General features: G+C 49.5%; 1 protein-coding gene across 1 annotated transcript in view; it reads right to left on the bottom strand.

Annotated features, from left to right (window-relative positions):
- Positions 1-2,445: 2,445 nt before the first annotated feature.
- The window catches only part of IPPK (inositol-pentakisphosphate 2-kinase), a 49,715-nt gene continuing 30,384 nt past the window's right edge, over positions 2,446-21,776 (bottom strand). The window contains exons 11-13 of the mRNA XM_036278496.1: positions 21,432-21,534; positions 5,336-5,415; positions 2,446-3,268 (exon numbers count right to left, since the gene is read on the bottom strand). Of these exons, the coding sequence (XP_036134389.1) occupies positions 3,043-3,268; positions 5,336-5,415; positions 21,432-21,534 (409 nt within the window). The 3' untranslated portion in view covers positions 2,446-3,042. The remainder of the gene's footprint in view (positions 3,269-5,335; positions 5,416-21,431; positions 21,535-21,776) is intronic.

Genomic DNA, 21,776 nt, shown 5'->3' with positions numbered 1-21,776 from the left:
TATGTAGGCTTCTGGGACTTGCCCCTTAGTAGTAAAGTTGTCCCTAATTCACATCTGGCGGGGCCTGCAGCTGTTGACTGTTCATCTCCAGTGCTCCCGCTACGGGCAGATGTGTGTTCCCGTTGCTTCAGGTCCTGAGCATTGAGTTAGTCTCCATCCACCATTTCTAGCTTCCTGCCCACGTCCCCTGGGCCGAGGACACCGGCTGCTCCTGGGCTCGCCCCTAGCAGTGCAGTCCGGGTCACAGGACAGTCAGTGCTCTCACCACCAGGTTCTTGTGAGAAGAGTTCACAGTGTATTTCCCATGGGACAGTCGAAGGTCCTGCTGCCCTGAGACTTGTCCTCCCTGTCCTGCCGCCACGTTAGTGGGGACAGGACAGTCTCTCGGGTGGCCGTCCTTACTACTTCCTTGTTTGCTCGTGACTGACAGCTGAGCGTCCTCCTTGCCTGTGGGTGGATGTCTTCAGGCGATGGGAGGGCAGAGTTCCGCCTGCGGCGCCCTCCTCCTGCCGTGCGGAGTGCACGCGTTCCCCAGCTCAGGCACCCAGACGGCTCTCCCCTCTCAGGTTCGAGTTAGTCATCGTGTGGAGGGTCCACATAGACGCAGAAGGGAAGGTGTTGCCGAAGCTGGATCTTCTCACCCAAGTGCCGCAACGAGGTAGGCCGGGCAGGGTTCGGTCTCTGATGTGCCCCCGACCGCTTATTCCTCCTGGTTCCACGTGGGAAGACTCAGAAGTTGGAAATCTCATTGTATTTTTACATCACTTGTGCAAACATTTTGATCAGTAATCACTCCAGAAGCACCTGCTGGTCAGTGTGTGTTCACGGCCACCCCCAGGGGCCAGTCGGGGAGCAGGGACGGGTCCCCATGATGTTTCTCACCCAGTCTGTTTTCCTTGCAGCCCTGGAGCTGGACGAGAAAGGGGTGATAGAAATGGCTCCGGCCAGCTTCCGAGTGCTGCTGGGCGTGCTGGGCATCGAGGTGGCCCTGGAGAGCCTGCTGAGAGTGGTGTGCACGGAGGCAGAGCCCATGCTCCCGAACAGGGCCGCGCAGGAGGCCGGCGCTGCACCGGGCGGCGTGTGATTTTATTGCGTATGAGCAGTTGCTATTCCCCACTTAGAAATCTCACCCGTAGAACATGTCTGTGCAGTTACGGCACGTTGTATGCAAGCTGTCAGGACATGGAAAATAAACACAGCTATGTGAGTACAAAATGCCAGACTGCATGTGGGGAGCAGCTGCGCCCCACCTAGTCGGAGGCAGAGGCAGCCACCCCCACCTGCAGCTCTGGGAGACTCATTCCTTAGACGTCCCTCAGATGCCTCAGGAGCCCCTCCTCCCGCCGCCCTCCAGAAAGCCACCTCCGAGGCATCAGCAGCGCCTCTCAGCAAGTCCCAACACTCGCTCTGGGACATCCACAGAAAGTGAACGTGAGCCAAAACCTACAGTGAGACAGCAGAGACTGCACGGCCCCACAGGACCTGTGCCCGCCCCTCTGCACTGGCCGCAGCCCCCACTGAGAGTGTCAGAACTGGTGAAACAGTGTTTTGGCCCAGAGAACACCACGGTCAGGTCCGAGGCTGTGGTGGGACACGCCCAAGCAGGGGCCGTGCGCCCATCTCCTCGTCCCCAAGTTCCAGACGGCCCAGTCCAGCCAGGACAGATCCCCGGGAGGCTGCCCCGCCAACCCCTTCAGGGGCTGGCGCTCCAGAGCTCCCTGCGCTGACCCAGGATGCTCTCCGCCCAGGGAAGGCCTTGGGGCACTGTCCCGCCCCCACCCTCCCACCAGCCACAGGCCCTGGGAACAGGTGGTGGAGGCCCCTGTGGTGGAGTCTCCAGGCCTCTGGCCCCAGCACTGACATAGGAGACACGTGTCTTCCGGGCCTTTCTGACCCTCTGCGCACAGAAGCAAGTATCAGGACAGAATTAAAGAATAAACTCTAGGTAAACTGGCTTAATTCAAACAAGTGTAATTCTCAAGTTATCACAAAATTTCCCCACAAAAATTTACAATCAGCAAAATATTCTTATTTTTCATATAATTCCACAGTTTCACTATTATAATATTATATAACAATAAGCCTTCATTAATCCCTCAAAATGGCAATATAAATAACCCATCTATACAACCTGCTCTAGGGTGAGAACGAAGCCAGGGGTCCACAGGTCCGTAGCAGCAGGCGCACGAGCCCAAGCCCCCAGGTGCAGCCAGGAGCCGAGTGCCCGCAGGGCAACCCTGGGAGCCCCGACCAGGAGCCCCCACTGGAGGCTGTGAGCACACCTCTCAGTGGACCCGAGGGAGGACAGAGAACAGTTCTGGCTCTGGCAGAACCGGTGCGGTCCCCAGACCCCCCGAAGTGCCATGAGCACGGGGCTGCCCGTGACCCCACCCCGGGTGCAGCAGCTCAGTTCAGCTCCCACAGCAGCAGCTTCAGGTGAGCAAGGCGCCTGGTGTCCCCCAACATCCAAGATAGAAACATTCAGGGAAGGAAGGAGGTCGATGCTCGCGAGTGGTGGCCCCGACCTGAGTCCCGTGGGCCCTGCTGACCCTGCACCTGTGTAGGGACCTGTGTCCAGGCCTCTCAGGACCAACACCAGCACCCACAACCCATCCCTGCACTGGGGGCCACCAGCCTGTGCTGGCGTGGGGCCAGCCTTCAAAGTGACCAGGTAACTCAGCTGGGAGGTGCCAGTGGGACCCTGTTTCCTTAAGAGATACATGTGACCGTTCAAGTTTCGTGCGTTAGGAGTCTGGTGGGAGACCCAAACCTGGGTCCCACAATAAGGCTTTTGCTTTAGAGATTAGACAGGGCCTTGGCGGGAAGGAGAGCTGCCCAGAGAGGCCCCAGGACACAGCACCACAGGCCTCGCCCGGCATTCCGAGTCCTGGAGACCGTCCCTCCTTTCTGTGTCCCAAGAGCAGCTCCCTCGAACAGTAGTTAGAAAGCAGTAACATTCACAGCCAGAAGTCACCCGACACACAGCGCTATGGTTCAACCTTCACATTCTGTGTTTGAGTTCCAGAGACACCACAGGGACAGCTAGACCTTATGGAGAACTAATGTACAGTCTTTGCTTTCCTTGAGCCGAGTGGACACCATGTCGGCGTCTTTGGCGTGCACGGCCCTCGAATAGTAGTTGACGATCTTGCCGTCCAGCTTGTACTGGTGCGGGATGCTCTCGTAGGGCTTCAGGTCAAGGTCCAGCACTGACACGGAGAAAGCAAACCTGGATCTCGATGACAGGACCACAGGCCTTTGATCAGAGCTGGAAGGGAAAAAGCAGTTTCAGTGATTTCAGCAACTCCTCATCCCCTCAATCTCGCTCACCAAGAGCGCCCTCTGTGTGTCCGGACACAGCCCGTATCTGTCCCCGGGCACCAGCACTAGCGGCTTCTGCTCAAGACCCACCAGCACACAGGTGAGAGGGTTACATGCAGAAGGATGGAAAGCCAGCTACACAGTGTACTTGTGACATTCCCCACATTCCCCACAGTGGGATATGCTGAAAAGGACACTGTATCCTGGGCCAACAATTACAAAACCTAAGAAAAAGTAGCCAGATCTGCCCATCCAACCGCCAGATGGACAGTGTTGAGAACGGACTTCTCTCACATGCCTTCCCGTCTGCTGGGGCCTGGGCCCCTTTCTGCTCTCTCACAGCTGGTTTCGTGTTTCATTCTCAAATTGTATCTACAGTGTTCAGTATTTTGTTTCTAGGGTTTAGTTTTGTGGCTTTTCTAAACATTGGAAGAGTCATATGCTTATAACCATATATGAACAATTTACTTGTCCTTAAAACACAGACTAATCCTGCCTGTCGTAATGAGGCAGCTGTGCACCCGCAGGCTGTGCACGTGCTCAGTCACGGTCTGCGTGCAGGTGACCGGGACGTGCCTGAGACCAGCTCCGTGTGGCTGAAGGGAAGCAGTCAGGACTCCTGACTTCCCTATTAACTACTATTTAGAAATCATTAAACAAAACAAGTCAAACAAATAATAGCCAATTTCAAAAGCTCGGCTGGGAGAAGGAAAGCTGACTGTGTTCCTGTGCAGAGGAAGCTACTCCAGGCCTGGACTGTGGCGGGGTCCCTGCTCCAAGCACAGCCGACAGGAAGAATGGACCTGGGGCCCGGGCCCGGGGCTCCTGGCACTCCCCTGATCCGCAGGGAGCGTGTCTGCAGGTGAAGGTCTTGCTTCAGTCTCCTCAGGGCCTAAAACCCGAGCTCGGTGCAGCTGGGCTTGGGACAGTCAATGTCTCCACCCTCAACACGGCTGCCTGTTTTAAAGGACACCCATTTCTCACTCCAGCCGGCACCCCACAAGACCATGTGAGCCCAGCTGGTAGGGGCATGGCCATAGGGCCGCCCCCCCAAAAAAAGTGTGTCTGTTTGTCAACCAGAAGCTCCCCCCATGAGCCTAGGGCTCCTGACACCTAAACATTCCGTCACCCTGGGGTGGAGACTGGGGCCCACGTCTCAGACCTTTCTGGACATGCGGCCCGGCTCCTGTCCCAGTGTGGGGGTTTTCACTGAGGGTGCTAGGCCAGGGTCCTCTGCCCCCCACATTTCTGAACCCCAACTGCACCCTTGCGTCAGGCAGGTGAGATCGTAACATCAGTGTGGTTCCCTCATTCAGCATCACTACTGTAATCCAGCAGATGAGTCCTTGTAGCTACGCTCTGGTGGCTCTGGGTTCTCAACCAAACAGAACCACTTTTCTCGGCATTTGTTTTACCCTAGAAACTTCCCTCCATGTTTCCCGCCAGAAAACAGACGACGCTGTGCCTGTGGGCAGCAGAGCCTGGGGACGTTCATTTCAGTTCAGGGGCAGACCAGGTGGCCAGCAGCCCGACCCGGGAGACCCAGGACATGTCAGAGAGCGAGGACCTTCCACAGACACTGGGTTCCGCACCCTGGAGGTCAATGCCATCGATTTGCAACAGAAGATGATCAGTTTCATCCTGAACTAGAAACAGAAGGAGACAGGAGGACAACGTGGCATCCAGGGAGCCATCTGCAGATGGGCCACACGGTGCCTGTTGTGTCACAGCCTTCAAATGACTGGAGTCAGGCACGCCCGCAGGGCAGAGGGCGCCATGGGACCCACACTCCTCAGGCCTCGGGGCTCTGAAAGAGGAATCTGACCACAGTATCCAAACTGCTTCTAGGTCCTCAGTCTTTTCTTAGAAAATTACAGTAATCTTCAACGTAAAAGAAAAATCTTTTAGAATTATTCTCCATAAACGTTTTTTTGACTGAATTACAACCTTCTGTGATCTCTAAATGTGGGCACCGGACTTGTCAGTCCACAAAGACACGCAGCACACGGCTCACCTGGCGTCCTGCAGACACGGGGACAGCGCAATCATGATGGAGCAGTCCTTCGCGGTCATGGCCACCCGGTACTGCTGCACCTGCGGGGAGCAGAGGTCAGCTCGGACACTGGGCACCACAACAGGCACGCTTCCTCCCTCGAGGTCTGGGCCCAGCCACAGCTGGGGCGCGTCAGGACGCATAGGCCCTAGGGCTCCTCCGAGGCCTGCATGCGGACCCTGATGCGAACCCTGGGTTTGTGTCCCGCAGCAGCTGCACCCGGCCTCAGAGGAGGGAGCAGTCAGTGCCTCGGCCGCTGCGGTGCCAGCCACGTGGGTAGGACAGAGCGGACATCCCTCCAAACCTGCTCGGTCAGTTCTGAGCAACAGGACGTGCTCGTCACCTCCCATCCCCGGTGCTGCGCAGACACCTAGCATGACGGACGAGGGAATGGGGACAGAGCAGCCTGTTCGTGTGCACTGCTGGGAGAGAGCAGGGCGACTCCAGCCCAGGTGCTTCGCCCCGCGACTGTGCTCACAGCAGGCGGCAGGCACGTGCCATCTGCCCTGCTGGCCTGACTTGTAGAGCCGGGGTGCTCTTGGGGGTGTCAGCAGACAGTGATCTGAAAAGATGTTCGTTCACCTCTGCATGGAACCTGGGGCGTTCTTTCCCTTTTCTTCTTTCAACTTTCCTGTCATTTATATTTTTAGATTGAATAGCTCTCACTTTTACAAAAATAAATTAGTTACAAAGAGGAACTTACACGCTATCACTGACCGCGTGTGTGTGCCGGCAGACCCAGCCCTCCCTGAGGGACACCACACTCTGCCTTCCCCAGGCAGGGCAGGCGGGAAGGGGCGGGGAGCCCCACGTGCGGGTCGCCTCAGGCCTACGCTGCTCTCAGGCCTGCAAACCCGCCCAGCTCACGGGTCGAAGGGGTCGGGAGCCCCTCCACTTACACCAGTCATGTGGCCGAGAAGTCAGGCATTTCACAACATGTAACAAAAATAGTCAAATAATTACTACGAGATAAATAGAAAACCCAAAGTATAAAATATTTATAGTGTCCTAATCTGCAAGTCATAAAACCCAGAAGCTATAAAAGACTAAAAGATTTGAATACTTAAAAATTAAAATCTTTTGCATAATTGAGTCATAATGAAATGTAAAAACCTGGAAAGAAGGGGAGAACATATTTGCAACGTGTAAGAGATGATCAACATCAAAACTGTGGAAAGTGCTACATCAATATGTAAAAGAAAAGAACCCAAGAAAATAGGGACCAAAAACCCGACAAAAGGAAAAATACTAAAAAAGTGTATGAAAAGTTGTTCAACCTTACTAGCAATGAAGGAAATGCAAATCACAGCAGCGAACTATTTTCACTTGTCAGATGAACAAAACTAAATATAAATGTGTATTTGACCGAATGAAAGGGTCAGACCTCCACTGAGCGTGGTGTCAGGCTATGCTGCTGGGGCCCGCCCAATGGCTCAGTCAACTAGGAAAAGCTGGACAAGCCCCGGCCACTTGGCTCAGTCGCTGGCCTGAGCACTGAAAGGTCTCGGGTTCAATTCCTGGTCAAGGGCACGTATCTGGGTTGCAGGTTCAATCCTGACCTCAGTCGGGGTCATGTGGGAGGCAACCAATCAATGTGTCCCTCTCCCATCAATTCTCTCGCTCTCCCTTTTTCTCTCTCTTTCCCCCCCTCCCTCCCTTCATCCCTCCTTCCATTCTATCTATAAAAAAATCAATGGAAAAATAAATTCCAAAACTGTGAAAAGACATCAAGCCACAAATTCAAGAGTGACTTTATACATGTCATCAAGCAGTAACTGGGAAGGAATCAGCAGCAAACCTACACCGAGGGACCGTGAAACGGTCTTCTTCACTCTTCGGACAAAACCTGTGGCCCCAGATACAAGCTCCCAGATGCAGGGCACAGCGACGGGCAGTGGGGAAGGTAAACAGGCTGGTAATGGACACTGACCGCATACGACATTAACAGTGATGTCTTCTGGAATTTGAAACAGCAGGACACACAGCAGCAACAGCAACGCAGTCAGGAGTGCTAGTGAACATGCTCAGAGGTCTGCACTGTCCGGGACACAGCAGAAGTACTAACCAATATGGGTTTTCATCAGGCAACTGCTTGCTGCCATCCCTAGGATCAACCACTACAAGAAAAGTAACAGACTCAGCAACTTCCAAGCTAACAGAGGGGGAATGGAATGATTAAAAAATAATAATAAAACCCAAAATACACTAGGAGAGGAGAGAAAAAGAAACCTGAATCAGGTGGAAAAATGAAAAGGTTTAAACGCAAGTGTCAGTCCAATTAAATGATAAAGACAATGTGTGAATGAATAGAAAACCACACTATTTCTTAAATACAAAGACACAGGAAGATTAAAAATGAAAGGGCAGCCCTGGCTGGTTTGGCTCAGCGGTGAGAGTGTTGGCCTGCGGTCCCGAGAGACCCAGGTTCGGATCCCAATAAGGGCATGTTTGTCCCCAGCCCCGGTTGGGGTCATGTGGGTGGCATCCACTCAATGTGTACCTTTCATGTCGATGTTTCTCTCTCTCTCCCCCTCCCATTCTATCTGAAAAAAAAAAAGGAAAAATGTCCTCGGATGAGGATTAAAAACTAAAAAAAATGAAAGGGCAGAAAAAAGGTAGTTTAAGTTTTAACCAAAAGGATCTAGAAAAGTTACACAAATATCAAAGGAAACTTTAAGGTAAAAAAAAAAAAAAAGTATTTCCAGAGACATCAAAAATAATAAATGACACCTGAAAATGAAAAACTCAATTTACCAAGAAGATTAACTATTCTAAATAGTAAAGCACCTTGCTCTGGCCGGTGTTGCTCAGTGGTTAGAGCGTCAGCCCACGGACCAGAGAGTCCTGGGTTCAGTTCCCACTGAGGGCATGTACCTAGGCTGCAATTTGTCCCTGGCCTGGATGGGGTCGTGTGGGTGGCAACCACTCAATGTGTCTCTCTCATCAATGTCTCTCTCTCTCTCTCTCTCTTCCTCCCTCGCTCTATCCCTCCCACTCTGAAGACAGATGCAAATAAAAATAAAACAAAATAAATAAATGTAAAGCACCTGACAATATAGCCTCAAAATAAATAAGAAACAAAAAATCTATAATTAAGTTTCAATACCCTTCTCATGGAACAGCCAAACAGTAAAATCAGTGAGGTTACAGATGATCTGAGTGACACAATTGACCTAATGGCGAATATAAAACAACTGAATCCAACAAGTTAAGAAGATATCTTCAAGTTCACACAGAAGCATAAAAAAAAAAAGTGAATAAAAAAAGACACAACAAATTCCAAAGGATAAAAAGCCAATCGCAACAAATTTTAAAGGATCACATCCTACTTTATATGATCTTGGCTACAATGCCATTTTGCTAGTAATCAATACAAAATAAACCAATAGAATCACGTTTGGGAATTGTTTTTCTTCCAAAATATTTCCATGGGTCAAAGGAGAAATCTTAACACCAGTCACAGAATATTTCAGTGGAAGGACTGCACACAGCTTGTGGACGTAGCTGAAGCCACGTGTACAGGAAAACAGGGTGGGCTGCAGCAGGCTTACAGCTGTGAGCACACGGAACAGAGCCTACTCTTGTATTTTTGTTTATTAATTATTCCACTATTTTCCATGTGAACTGCGGACCTACTTTTGTCCAGCCCTGTGTATAGCCTTCAATACATATTTTAGATAAAAAGGCCAACACTTAAGTAAGCATTTCTTATCAGGAAGAAGTTATAGAAAGAACAAAGTATCCAAAGAAATTTTTAAAAAAAGGAAATAATCAAGCCCAGAAAGTAATGAAATGGAAAATCATCCAGTATGGGAAGGGTCATAAAGCAATGTTTATAAAACAAACAAATTAATAAACTCTTGATAGAATGTATTGAGAAGACAAATACTATGCGTCAGGAATAAAAGAGCACCGTTCAGATCCTCTAAATTTTAAAAGATAATAAAAGAATATTACAAAAAAATTACATCCAAAATTTTTGAAAATTTTAGATAAATTTTTTTTTACAAAATACAATTTATGAAAACTGACAAAAGAAAGAGAAAATCTGAAATTGAGATCATTTAAAATTGTCCCACAATGACAACCATGGGCCCAAATGGTTTCACTTGTGATGCTACAAAATATTTAAGGAAGAAATAATAAGAGTTTGATTCCACCTCTTCCAGTGAAAAGAAAGTGCTCAAACACTATGGGAAAAACTTTTTTTCAATCCTCACCTGAGGACACTTTTCCATCTATCTTCAGATAGAGTGGGAGGGAGAGAGGGAGGGAGGGAGAGAGAAACATTGATGTGAAAGAGACACACCAACAGGCATACTCTTGATACCAGAACCTAACAAAAACATTACCAAAAACTCACAAACATTTATGAAGACTCCTTGCCCAGCCAGAGTGGTTCAATTAGCTTTCATCCCTGTGTACCAAAAGCTTGCTGGTTCCATTTCCGATCAGGGCACATACCTGGGTTGCGGGTTTGATTACCAGTGGGGGCACATATGTTTCTCACATCTATGTCTGTCTCGCCCCCCGCCCCCAGCAAAGTGTGTCCTTGGGTTCTGAGTAAAAACAAAAAAAGATTCCTGCCCTGGCCAGTTTGACTCAGCAGTTGGGGCGCCAGCCTCTGGACTGAGGGGTCTCGTGCATGTGCCTGGGATGCAGGTTTGACCCCTGGCCCCGTTCAAGGTCATGTGGGAGGCAGCCTATCAATGTATCTCTCTCACGTGGATGTTTCTCTCTCTTTCCCCCTCCTGCCCTTACACTCTCTCTAAAAATCAATGGAAATATCCTCAGTTGAGGATTAACAAAAAATAAGACTCCTAAGCAAAATTTTAGCAAAGCACATAACATATAAAAAGAACAAAACATCACTATAAATTGTATAATTAACCACATTTTTTAAAAAATATTTTTTACTGATTTTTTAGAGTGAGAGGAAGGGAAAGAGAAACATTGATTGGCTGCCTCCTGCACACCCCCACCGGGGATTGAGTCCGCAACCCCGACACATGCCCTGACTGGGAATCACACTGGGACCTCTCAGTCCATGGGATGACCTCCATCCACTGAGCCACCCGGCCGGGCAAAATCCCAAGGTGGTGTTTGTGTGCACATGCTCGTCCTTGTGGAACCAAACAAGCTGGTTCCAAGGTTTGTGGAGACAAGCAAAGGCATTTGTTAAAGGAGAGGCATTCTTGAAGAAGGTGGAAGGGTACATTCTCCTGGGTATCCAGACTCGTTAGATTCTAATGACCAGACAATCCCTACGATTCTGCAACACTCCATATGAAAACAAAACCCTACCTCATGCTGTACCAAAAACCAAATGCAGATGGATACCCACCAAACGCGAGAGACAAACACAAGGCTTACGAAATATCTATAGGTCTTTAAGGTAAATAAAAGGTAGAAAAAGACTTAAAAAGAAAAAAGATGTGAACCAAACTGCTTTCTTTTTTATTTTTAGTTTCTGTTAATCCTCACCTGAGGATATTTTCCACTGATTTTTTTCAGAGAAAGTGAGGCAGGGAGGAAGAGAGAAACATTTATGTGAGAAAGATACATCAATAAGTTGCCTCCCGCATGACCCCAACTGGGCCAGGGATCGAACCTGCAACCCAGGTACTTGCCCTTGACTGAGAATCGAACCCACAACCTTTCAGTCTGCAGGCTGACGCTCTAACTACTGAGCCAAACCGGCCAGGGCACTTCGCTTCTTTTTCAAAAATTATTTTTCAATTACAGTTAACATGTATTAGTTTCAGGCGTACAACATAATGACTTGACATTTATATAACTTACAGAGTGATGACCCTAATACATCTAGTCCCATCTGACAGCATACATAATTATTACATTATCAACTATATTCCCTAAGCTGTACTTTATATGCCCACGACTATATTTTAACGATCAATTTGTACTTCTTAATCCCTCCCCCTTTTTCATGCATTCCCCAACCGCCCTCCCATCTGGCAGTCATCAAAATATTCTGCATCTGTGAGCTTTTTCTGTTTTGTTTGTTCGTTTTATTTGTGTGTTTTCGATTCCACATGTAAGTGAAATCATACGGTATTCGTCTTTGTCTGACTGACTTCACTGAGCATAATTTCCTCTAGAACCATCCATGTAGGTGGCAAATGGCAAGATTTCATACTTTTTTATGGCTACATAATATTCCACTGTATATATGTACCACATTGTCTTTATCCATTTATTGATGGACACTGAAGTTGGTTCAATATCTTGGCTGTTGTAAATAATGCTGCAATGAACATCGGTGTGCATGATTTTTTGAATCAGTGTTTTGAAGTGGAATTGCTGGGTCCTTCTTTGTTTCCTGTTATAGCAGTTGTTTTAAAATCAGTTTGTTTGATGTAAGTATAAAATATATTTTTCCATTGCTTAAAGCTTCTAGTCTGCGTGTCTTTCTGTCTGAAGTGGGCTCTCGTGGACAGCATCCAAATGGGTCTTGTTTTCTTCTCCATTCAGCCTCCTGTGTCTGATCGTAGCATTTAATCCATTTACATTTAAAGTGATTATTGAGCCCTGGCCAGTTTTGCTCAGTGGTTAGAGCATCAGCCCGCAGACTGATGAGTCTCGGGTTCAATTCCAGTCAAGGGCACGTACCTCTGTTGTAGTTCGTCCCCAGCCCTGGGTGGGGTCGTGCAGGAGGCAACCAATCGATGTGTCTCTCTCACATTGATGTCTCTCTCTCTCTCTCTCTCTCCTTCCCACTCTATCTGAACAAAGATGGAAAAATGTCCTGGTGTGAGGATTAAAAATAATAATAAAGCAATCATTGTTAGGTATTTTACTGATAGGACTTATTATTCATGTTTTTATCTTTTTTCTTCTTCCTAAAGAAATCCCTTTAACACTTCTTATAATACTGGTTTTGTAGTGATAACTCTTCCTTGCTTTTCATCACTCTGAATATTCATGCCAGTCCCTCGTGGCCTGAAGGTTTCTGTTCAGAAATCAGTTACAGTCCTATAGGAGATCCCTTGTAGGTAACTAGCTGCTTTTCCTGCTTTGACATTTTCTCTGTCTTTAACCTTTGGTATTTTAATTACGCTGTGTGTTAGGGTGGGCCTCTTTGGGTTCATCGTGCTGGGGACTCTGTGCTTCCTGAACTTGTGTCTCCTTTCCCTTCCCCAGGTTTGGGGAGTCTGCAGCCATTATTTCTTCAAACAGTGTCTCCATCCCTTGCTTTCTCTTCTCTGGTACCCCCGTGATGCGAAATTTGTTACGCTTGATATTGCCCCAGAGGCCCTTTAAACGATCCTAATATTTTAAAATTCTTTTACCTCTTTGCTGTCTTTATTGGGTGTTTTCCATTATTTGTCTTCCAGATTGCTGTCTTCCTCTGCTTCATCTGACATCCGGCAGACTCCCTCTAGGGCACTCTTCCTTCAGTCATTGCAGTCTCATCTCTGGTTCTTTTCCATTTTTCTCTCTCCTTTCTGTTTCTTCTCTATGTTGAAGTTCTCACGTAGTCCATCTCCTTTCCCGAGTTTACTGAACATCCTTGTAGCCAGTGTTGGGAATTGTGCATCTGGTAGTTCACTTGCCTCCACTTTGTCAAGTTCTTTTCCTGGAAATTTGCCCTTTCTTTCCTTTGGGATTTCTTTGTCTCCTCATTATGGCCACCTGTCTGTGTTTCTTTCTCTGTATTGGTTAGATCTGCTGTATTTCCCGGCCTTAGTAGAGTGGTGTTGTGTAGCAGGTGTTCTGTGGTCACCTGAGCCAGGTGCTCCAGAGGTTCCTTGTGTGGGCTGTGTGCATCCTTCCATTGTAGTTGAACCCTGTCAGAACGTCAAAGGGAGGGACTGAACATCAGGTGATGGCTGTGAGGATGGCCAAGACGACAGGGGTGGGCTCTTGTGCAGGGCTGGCCTCACGAAGCAGGATTTGCTTAGCAGGGATCTAATATCTGCCCAGTCCACCCTCTGGGTGTGTCATTTGCGAAGTTGTTGTGTGGTACTCTGGTGTGGTCCAGTGCTGGCCATTGAAGGTGTTGGTTCCCGGCCTCTTGGGAGAGGCTCTGGTGTAGGCCAAGGTCAGCTGAGCCCTGCCTGCAGCCAGCTGGAGTGACTACGAAATGATCTGCATGTGGCTAAGCTGGGAACACCAACTGGCTGCCACTAGTGCCAGGCTTGGGCCACCTTAGCAAGAGGTATGGGGCACCTCGAGGCCAGATGCTATTTGTTTGGAGTTTATGAATCTTTGAGAGATTTTAGGGAATTCCACCACGAGAGCTGAAATCAGGGTGTTCGTATGGAAAACTGCTGGAAGGAGCTTGTGTGGGCCTGCAAGCTGGGTGGGTAGGGGCTCAGTGAATCAGCAGGCCAGGGTGAATACGGGAGCCAGGTTGATGGAGACTCAGATACTGCCTGCCTGCCTGCCAGGGAGTGTGTGTGTGTGTGTGTGTGTGTGTCTGTGTGTGTGTGTGCGCGCGCTCAGCAAAGGAACATGGCCTCTGCCAGCACTCCTGTCTGGGAGAAAGCTGCCCCTCCAGCTCTTGTCCTAAAGCCAGACACTTGCGTTCCTCCTGGCGTGTCCCTGGCACTTTCCAAGCTGCTGCCCCAGTGCTGGAGTTCGGAGGAGTGAGCCCGTCAATTTCAGTAAATCCAAGCAGGGACCCGTAAGAGGAACCCCTGGGACTCCAGCAGCCCTCCATCAGGCACAGAGACCCTCTGGTTTTCACAGCCAGCTGCTGTGGGGACTCCTCTTCCCAGCACTGGTGGTCTGGGCCGGGGAGCCCGGTGTGGGGTGGGATCCGCTCTCCCCAGGGGACTCGCAGCTGAGGTATCTCTCTGGTCTCTCCATCACCACATGTGGGCGTGGACCTCCCCTTCCACATCCACACCCCTCTCCCAGCCTGGATGTGGCTTCTCCTGTGCCTCCTTCGTCACAGGACTCCTGTCAGCTCGTCTGCAAGCAGTGCTCAGTGATGGTTCTGTAGTTCAGTTGGCATTTTGATGGGCCCTGAGGACTTGAGCGCAGTGTGTACCTGCTCCGCAATCTCGACGGAAGTCAGAACTCCCTTCGTAAAGGGCTCCGTTTAGAGCAGAGCCACAAGTTACAGAGTGAAAGGAGCTATCTGCATCGCATACACCTAACAACGGGCGTCTTTCCAGAACACATTAAGAAGTCCTTCAAATCTGTACGAAAATGACAGCCAACCCAACAAGAAATGGGGCAAGAGACTTGAATAGGTTCACAAGAGAGAATACAAATGGCCAATAAACACATAAAAGGGCGCTAATGTCATTACACAACAAACCAGCACTGCACACTCACCAGAACGGTTCAAGCTCAAAAGACCCACAGCCAAGTGACAGGGAATGGGAGCAACAGGCACCGCCCTGGCCTGTCACAGGGATAGAAGCAGTAACCCTGGTTTGCTCACACCTCTAGCCTAGAAATTCCCCTCTTAGGAATGTATCCAAAACAAGTGACATGGAAACAGGAGACCTGTGGAAGAATACTGACAGAAGCTTGTCCCTAACGGCCACACCAGGCACCGCCTGTGCATCCCTCAGTGGGTGGGCCACTGCAAAGCAGCACGAGCATGGACGTGCACACAGACAGGAGGCTGTGATGTTACAGCTGCAAGACACGAGAGCTGCACAACCCCATGTGTACAGGTCAAAAACACAGCCAACTAGATTCTCGGGGTACCTGTCAACACCACGGTAAACTGGGGAGGAAGAAGAAGGGTAATGGACAGGAAGCCAGCGGGGTCCTTCTCACACCACTCCACAGATAAGAGGCTGATCATTTCCCAATCAATTGAAAGAAAAAAACAGATCTAAATGAATTAAAAAGCATCTCATGTTAAAAAATTGAAAGACTCGCCTGGCCAATGTGGCTCAGTGCTACTGAGCATCAGCCCATGGACTGAGAGGTCCCGGTTTGATTCCCAGTTAGGGCACATGCCCAGGCTGTGGGCTTGATCCCCATTACGGGGTGCAGGAGGTGGCCAATCAATGTTTCTCTCTCACATCGATGCTTCTATCTCTCTCCTTAAAAAAAAATCAATAAAAACATATTTTAGCCCTGGCCAGTTTGGCTCAGCGGTTAGAGCATTGGCCTGCAGTTTTATTTTTAAATTGTTTTATTGTTGTTGTTGTTTTTATCCTCACCCGAAAACATTTTTCCATTTTTGTTCAGATAGAGTGGGAGGGAAAGAGGGGAAGAAAGAGAGAGAGAGAGAGAGAGAGAGAGAGAGAGAGAGAGAGAAACATCAACGTGCCCTGGCTGGTTTGGCTCAGCGGTTAGAGCGTCGGCCTGCAGTCCAAAGAGACCCGGGTTCGGTTCCCACTAAGGGCACGTACCTCGGTTGCAGTTTGTCCCCGGCCCTGGTTGGGTTGTGCAGGTGGCAACCACTCGATGTGTCCCTTTCACATCAATGTTTCTCTCTCTCTCTCTCTCTTTCCCTCCTACTCTATCTGAACAAAAAATTGAAAAATGTCCTCAGGTGAGGATTGAAAAAAAAGAAACATCGATGTGAGAGAGACACATCAGCTGCCTCCCACACGACCCTGACCAGGGCCGGGGACAAAATGCAACCGAGGTACCTGCCCTTGGCCAGAATCGAACCCGCGACTCATTGGTCTGTGGGCTGATGTTCTAACGCAGCGGTTCTCAAGCTGTGGGTTGCGACCCCTTTGGGAGTCGAACGACCCTTTCACAGGGGTCACCTAAGACATAACAGTAGGAAAATTACAGTTATGAATCATTTTATGGTTGGGTGTAGGATCGCGGCATTAGAAAGGTTGAGAACCACTGCTCTAACCGCGGAGCCAAAATGGCCAGGGCAATAAAAACATATTTTTAAAAAAGTTAAAAAAAAACAATTGGAAGACATAGTGCTATAATAATGGCCATACGACCCAAAGCAATCTACAGAGTCACCAGAATCCCTATCACAATCTCAGCTCGCTTCTCTGATTTTAAAATTCAGGTGGAATTATAAGGGACTCCAAACAGCCACAACAATCTTGAGAAGGAAGAACAAAGTGGGAGAACTTATATTTCCCAATTTGAAAACTTACTAAAATGCAACCGTAAATCAAGATATGGTACAGGCATAAATACAGCCCTGGGTTGATGGAACACAACAGAGCGGAGACCATTCAATGGGGAAAAGTGATCTCAACAATGACACAGGGACGCCTGGATACCCACATACAAAGGATGATGCTGGACTTCTACTTCAAGTCCTATGTAAAAATGAACTCAGAGAGCTAGAATTAAAAAACTGTTAGAAGAAAACAGAGAAAAATATTCATGACCTTGGATTTTAGCAATGGATTCTTAGATATGACAACCAAAAGCATGAACAACAAAAAGATAAAAATAAATTAAACCTCATCAAAGTTAAAAACATTTTACATCAAAGAACATTATCAAAAAAGTGAAAACACAACTGACAAGATGGGAGAAAATATTTGCAAATCATATATCTGATAAGGGCCTACTATCTACAAATATAGAATTCTTACAACTCAACAAGATAATGTAATTAAAAAGTAGGCAAAGGATCTAAAAAGATTTCCCCAAAGAAGATATACAAACAGGCAGCAAGCACACAACTATGCATAACCAGGGACACAGACAACTGTGTGGTGAAGACCTGGGGCAGGACGGGAGCAGGGTGGAGGGGGTCAATGGGGGAGAAAAGGGAGATATCTGCAATGCTCTCAACAGTAAAGATAATGTTTTTTAAAAGCCCTTAGTCTTCAGGGAAATGTAAAACAAAACCACAACGAGACACTACTTCACATCCAAAAGGATGGCTACAATCAGGACAGATAACACGTGTTACTAAAGGTATGAACAAACTGGATCTGCCCTATACTGCTGGTGGAAATAGGAGTTATCATTTGACCCAGCAATTCTACTCCTATGCATATACCAAGAAAAGTAAACACATATGTCCACACAAAAATGTGTACACACATATTTAAAGCAGCATTGGTCACAATAGCCAAAAGGTGAAAACAACCCAATGCCCACCAATTGACAAATAAATAAAATTTTTATTTTGTGCATCTATAAAATAGAATACAGTCGTCCCTCGCCTCTTCGTGCTTAGACTTGCGCGGCTTCACTCTACCGTGGGTTTCAAATACTGCACTAGACTATGTTGGGAAAAAACGAGAGAGAGCGAAGCCGCGCAAGTCGAAGCACGAAGAGGCGAGGGACGACTATATAAATGAAGAACCCTACTTCGCGGAAATTCATTTGTTGCGGTAGAGTCTGGACCTGACTAACCACGATAAACCAGGGCCGACTGTATTACTCAGCCATAAAGTACTGATATATGCTACAGTCAGACGAACCCCGAGAACATGAGGCCCAGTGAAAGAAGCGGTCACAAGGCCGTCCGCGCACCGTCTGGACCAGCAGAGGGAAAGCTGGTCGCAGGTGCTGAGGCCTAGGGGAGAAGTGGGGTGGAGAGAGGAGGGGTGGTAGCTAAAGGGCAGGTTTTGTCTTTGAGTCGCTGCAGATGCTCTAGGCCCGAATGCGGTGTTGGCTGCATCTGTGACTCTAGTAACCACCACTGAATTGCACACTGAAGCAGGTGAACTGCATGGTATGGAAGTCATGTCTCAATAAAGCTGTGACAGAACAAAAGAAAAGGGGAAAGAGCTGAGAGATAAGAATGTAGGATGAAGATATGGGCAAATGTGATAGATCTAAACAATTCTATATAAAATAAGACTATGAATTGTGATTTTAAAAAATAAGACAACCATGGCTGGTGTGGCAAAGTGGTTAGCACGTTGCCCTACACACCGAATGATCTAGGATTCAATTCCTGGCCAAGGACACATACTTGGGTTGCAGGTTCGATCCCTGGCCCTGGTCAGGGTGCATGCAGGAGGCAACCAAGCGACATGTCTCTCTCACATCAATGTTTCTCCCTCCCCCTCTCCCCTCTTCCACTCCCGCTGAAAATCAATGAAAAAAATCCTTGGGTAAGAATTAACAAAATAAATAAAATAAAATAAGAAAGAACAAGACAAACAGAATTGCAGACGTATGTTGGGAAAGACAACTTAATGAAAGTATCCCAATTCCTTATAATGTTTGTTTGTGTGGCTGGGGTTGGGGGTTAGGGGGGTGGTCAAGTTATTAATTAACTTTAGACTTTAAATATACATGGTCAAATTGGACAGGTGACCACTAAAATAATTTTTTTAATGTGTAATTTCCAAACTCACATAGAAGAAAATGGAATATAAAAACTAACAAGCAGAGGTGAACAAAGGTCAGCAAACCATGGGCAGGGAGCCAAGCCCAGCCACCACCTGGTCAGTGAACGAGTCTTTCTGAACACAGCTGCGCGCGTCTGTCTGTGGCCCTTCTGAGCCAGTGCAGAGTCAGAGGGCCTACGAAGTCCAGAGCCTTCACTGTCCACGTTGCAGAAGAAGTCCACTGCCCTGTATAGAATGCTGCACACCGGACAGAGAGCGAGGGCCGCTCTGGGCTGCGGGCCCTGCGCGTGGAAATGAAGTCTCTCTCCTCTCATGTAATCAGAGGTACCAAACAGCCCCCAGGAAGAACTGAACAGTCTGTGGCAGGAATGTTCCTGACCGGCCCCAGCTTCTGCTTCATAACAGCCCTCTTCTGATTCTAACGCCAGAACCTCACTCCCAAAGACAAAGAGGCAGACCCACAGCAGAGGGACCTCCAGCCAGGTTACAGTAAACGCAAGCTCATGAACAGCATGTGCACTGTGTCCCATCCCCCAAGCGGTGTGAGTGTGGAGTTCCGGGAAGACACACTGGCACAATGTTAGCCATGGATGCCCATCGCCTGGGCAGGAACAGGGCCACGAGCTCTACATACGCTCACTGCTCGAGTCTTTCAGTCACTTGTGTGTGTGGAGGGACGTGCAGGCTCACATGCAGCTGTAAGAATAAGGCAGAGACCCTGAGTGCCCTTTCCCAGCCTCCGCCCATGGGACATCTGGCAGAATGTGCAACACGTCACAGCCCGGAGACACTGACACTGCACAACCTAATTCCCACCTCCAAAGTTCGCTCGCGCTGCTGTGTGCATGTGCGTCTGTGTGTGTGCGTCTGTGTGTGTGTGTCTTTGTGTGTGTTTGTGTGTGAGTCTGTGTGTGTGTCTATGTATCTGTTATGTCTGTGTGAGAGTCTGTGTGTGTGTGTGTGTCTGTGAGTCTGTGTGGTCTGTGAGAGTCTGTGTGTGTGTGTCTGTGAGTCTGTGTGTCTGTCTCTGTGTGGTCTGTGAGAGTCTGTGTGTGTGTGTCTGTGAGTCTTTGTGTTGTCTGTGTGAGAGTATGTGTGTGTGTCTGTGAGTCTGTGTCTGTCTCTGTGTGTGTGTGTCTGTGAGTCTGTGTGTGTTGTCTGTGTGAGAGTGTGTGTGTGTGTTATCACACGTTCAGGTCCGTGCATCCCCACCACAGTCGTGTTACGGGGCAGCCCCACCGCTGTGAGGACCCCTCATGTCAGCCTTTTGTAATCACACCCACCTCCTTCCACCTCCTCCCCAACCCACAGCGATGACACATTTCTATCATCTCAAAAATGTCACCTAAACAAATTAGTGTGTGACCTTTTGCAATGGGCTCTCATCAGTCAGGAACTCCCTGGAGTCACCCGGGTGCCGTGTGTGTCCGGAGCTTGCTCCTTCTCGTTGCTCAGCAATGCCAGGCCGCGCGACCTGCCGCAGGCGCCTGCTGACACCTGGACCGCGCCCAGACTCCAGCGCTTCCACGTGACACTCTGAGCACGGCTAAGGAGCTCTGCGCGAGTGCGACCCCTCCGCTGCCGCGAGTGCCCGCTGGGCCGTGGCTGCCCGTGTGCGCCGCTCTGCGCGGAGCTGCCATGGAGCTTGGGCCGGACGCCGCACGTCCCCCGCATCGCAGCGCCCACCACGCGCTCTCGCCATTCTCACGGCCGTGGTGGGTGCCTGAGCCCACTGCAGGTCATGTTCACATGTGAGCTTACAGAACCAAAACCGTACAGAAATGTATGAGAAAGGAAGTAAAGTCCTGTTTCCTCTCTTGAAAAAAGAAGCAATGCAGCAATCCACCCAAACCAGCGCACTCAAGTCCAGTGACACGGGGGGTTCCGTCCCTCACTCGGGGACAGAGGCCCCACTTCTGGATCTCTCCAGACCTGACCTCCTCGGCCAGACGACAGTGAGGCTCTGCCCAGGGGGACCACAGACGGTCCCAGTGCCAGGACAGGGAAGCCGAAGGCCCAGGGCAGCGCCCGGGCGCAGAGGAAGACACTCCAGCGTGTTCTGGCCAGTGGTCGCCGTGCTCCCAGAGGAAAGGGCCCCTGATCATTTTAGCAAGCAGCAACGCCTTGACAGCCCAGCGAAGCCGATGGATCCCTCTCAGAATAACATCTTTAAATGCAGACAATAAAGGACACAAGAAGACTGTGCCAGCTGCCACATTGTTAAGAGCAAATGTGCTAACACAGACTATACCACCAGACCTGGAAAGGACGCCTACAGAACCTCAGGAGGCTTCCGCACAACCGCCTGTGAGATGAAGTCTGACTCCTGGGGGGAGGGGTCCTGTTCACCCCACCGTGGTGCCGTCATAGTCGTAATGGAAGGAAATGCTGAGTAAAAGGTCATTTTTTTTCTACCCAATTTCATGGAGGTTCTGAATTCCCTAATTTGGTAGAACCAGAAAGAAAGGACCAGGCCTCTAATCTAAAAGATTCTCCGTGGCCTGAGCTCTGGGGGAACAAGGCCCCCGTCCAGCACAGGTAGGGCCCAGACCCCCGTGAGGACTGCAAGAGGGGTGGCTGGCACCGGCCAACTCGAAGGGAAGCACAGGGAGGTGGCCCCGGGTCCTGGACCCCAGCATGGGGTGTAGAGAGGGCTGGGCCCAGGGGTGCACTGGAGCCAACCGAACAAACCCTCCCCAAGCCCAGCCACCCTGTGTGCGAGCCCCATCTGCGCGCACCCTCGGAGCAGCCGCCGGAAGCAGTCTCAGGGACACAAGGGGTGAGGGGCCTGAGGAGCACCAGGGCGCCGGGGAAGCTCTGCCCACCTTCCTCAGTGCGAACGCCACTGTCCCGTCATCCTCAGTGGAAAGATCAAGCAGCTTCTGGTAAAATGCTTCATCATAAGGCCCATCTACTTGCAATGTTTTTCTGAAGGAAGGGCACAAAAAACAATGACAACGCTGCAGGAAACGTCTCTCAAACTGCTGCCAACCACCACGCACGGCCGGCCTCCCAGCACACCCGAGGGCTCCTGCCAGCGCTGCCCGCTGCCCTGGGGAACGTCCCGGCCAGAGCCTGGGGGCGAGCTGAGCCTGTCCTGTTTGTGACCAACGTCATCCAGGTCAGGGGCCCAGTGAGGACGGTGGGGAGGGAGAGGGTCCCAGGTCAGG

Source organism: Molossus molossus, unplaced genomic scaffold, assembly GCF_014108415.1.
Source record: "Molossus molossus isolate mMolMol1 unplaced genomic scaffold, mMolMol1.p scaffold_m16_p_29, whole genome shotgun sequence".
Lineage (NCBI taxonomy): Eukaryota > Metazoa > Chordata > Mammalia > Chiroptera > Molossidae > Molossus > Molossus molossus.
The sequence above is the reverse complement of the archived record's forward strand: the minus strand, read 5'-3'. Positions and strand labels throughout refer to the sequence as shown.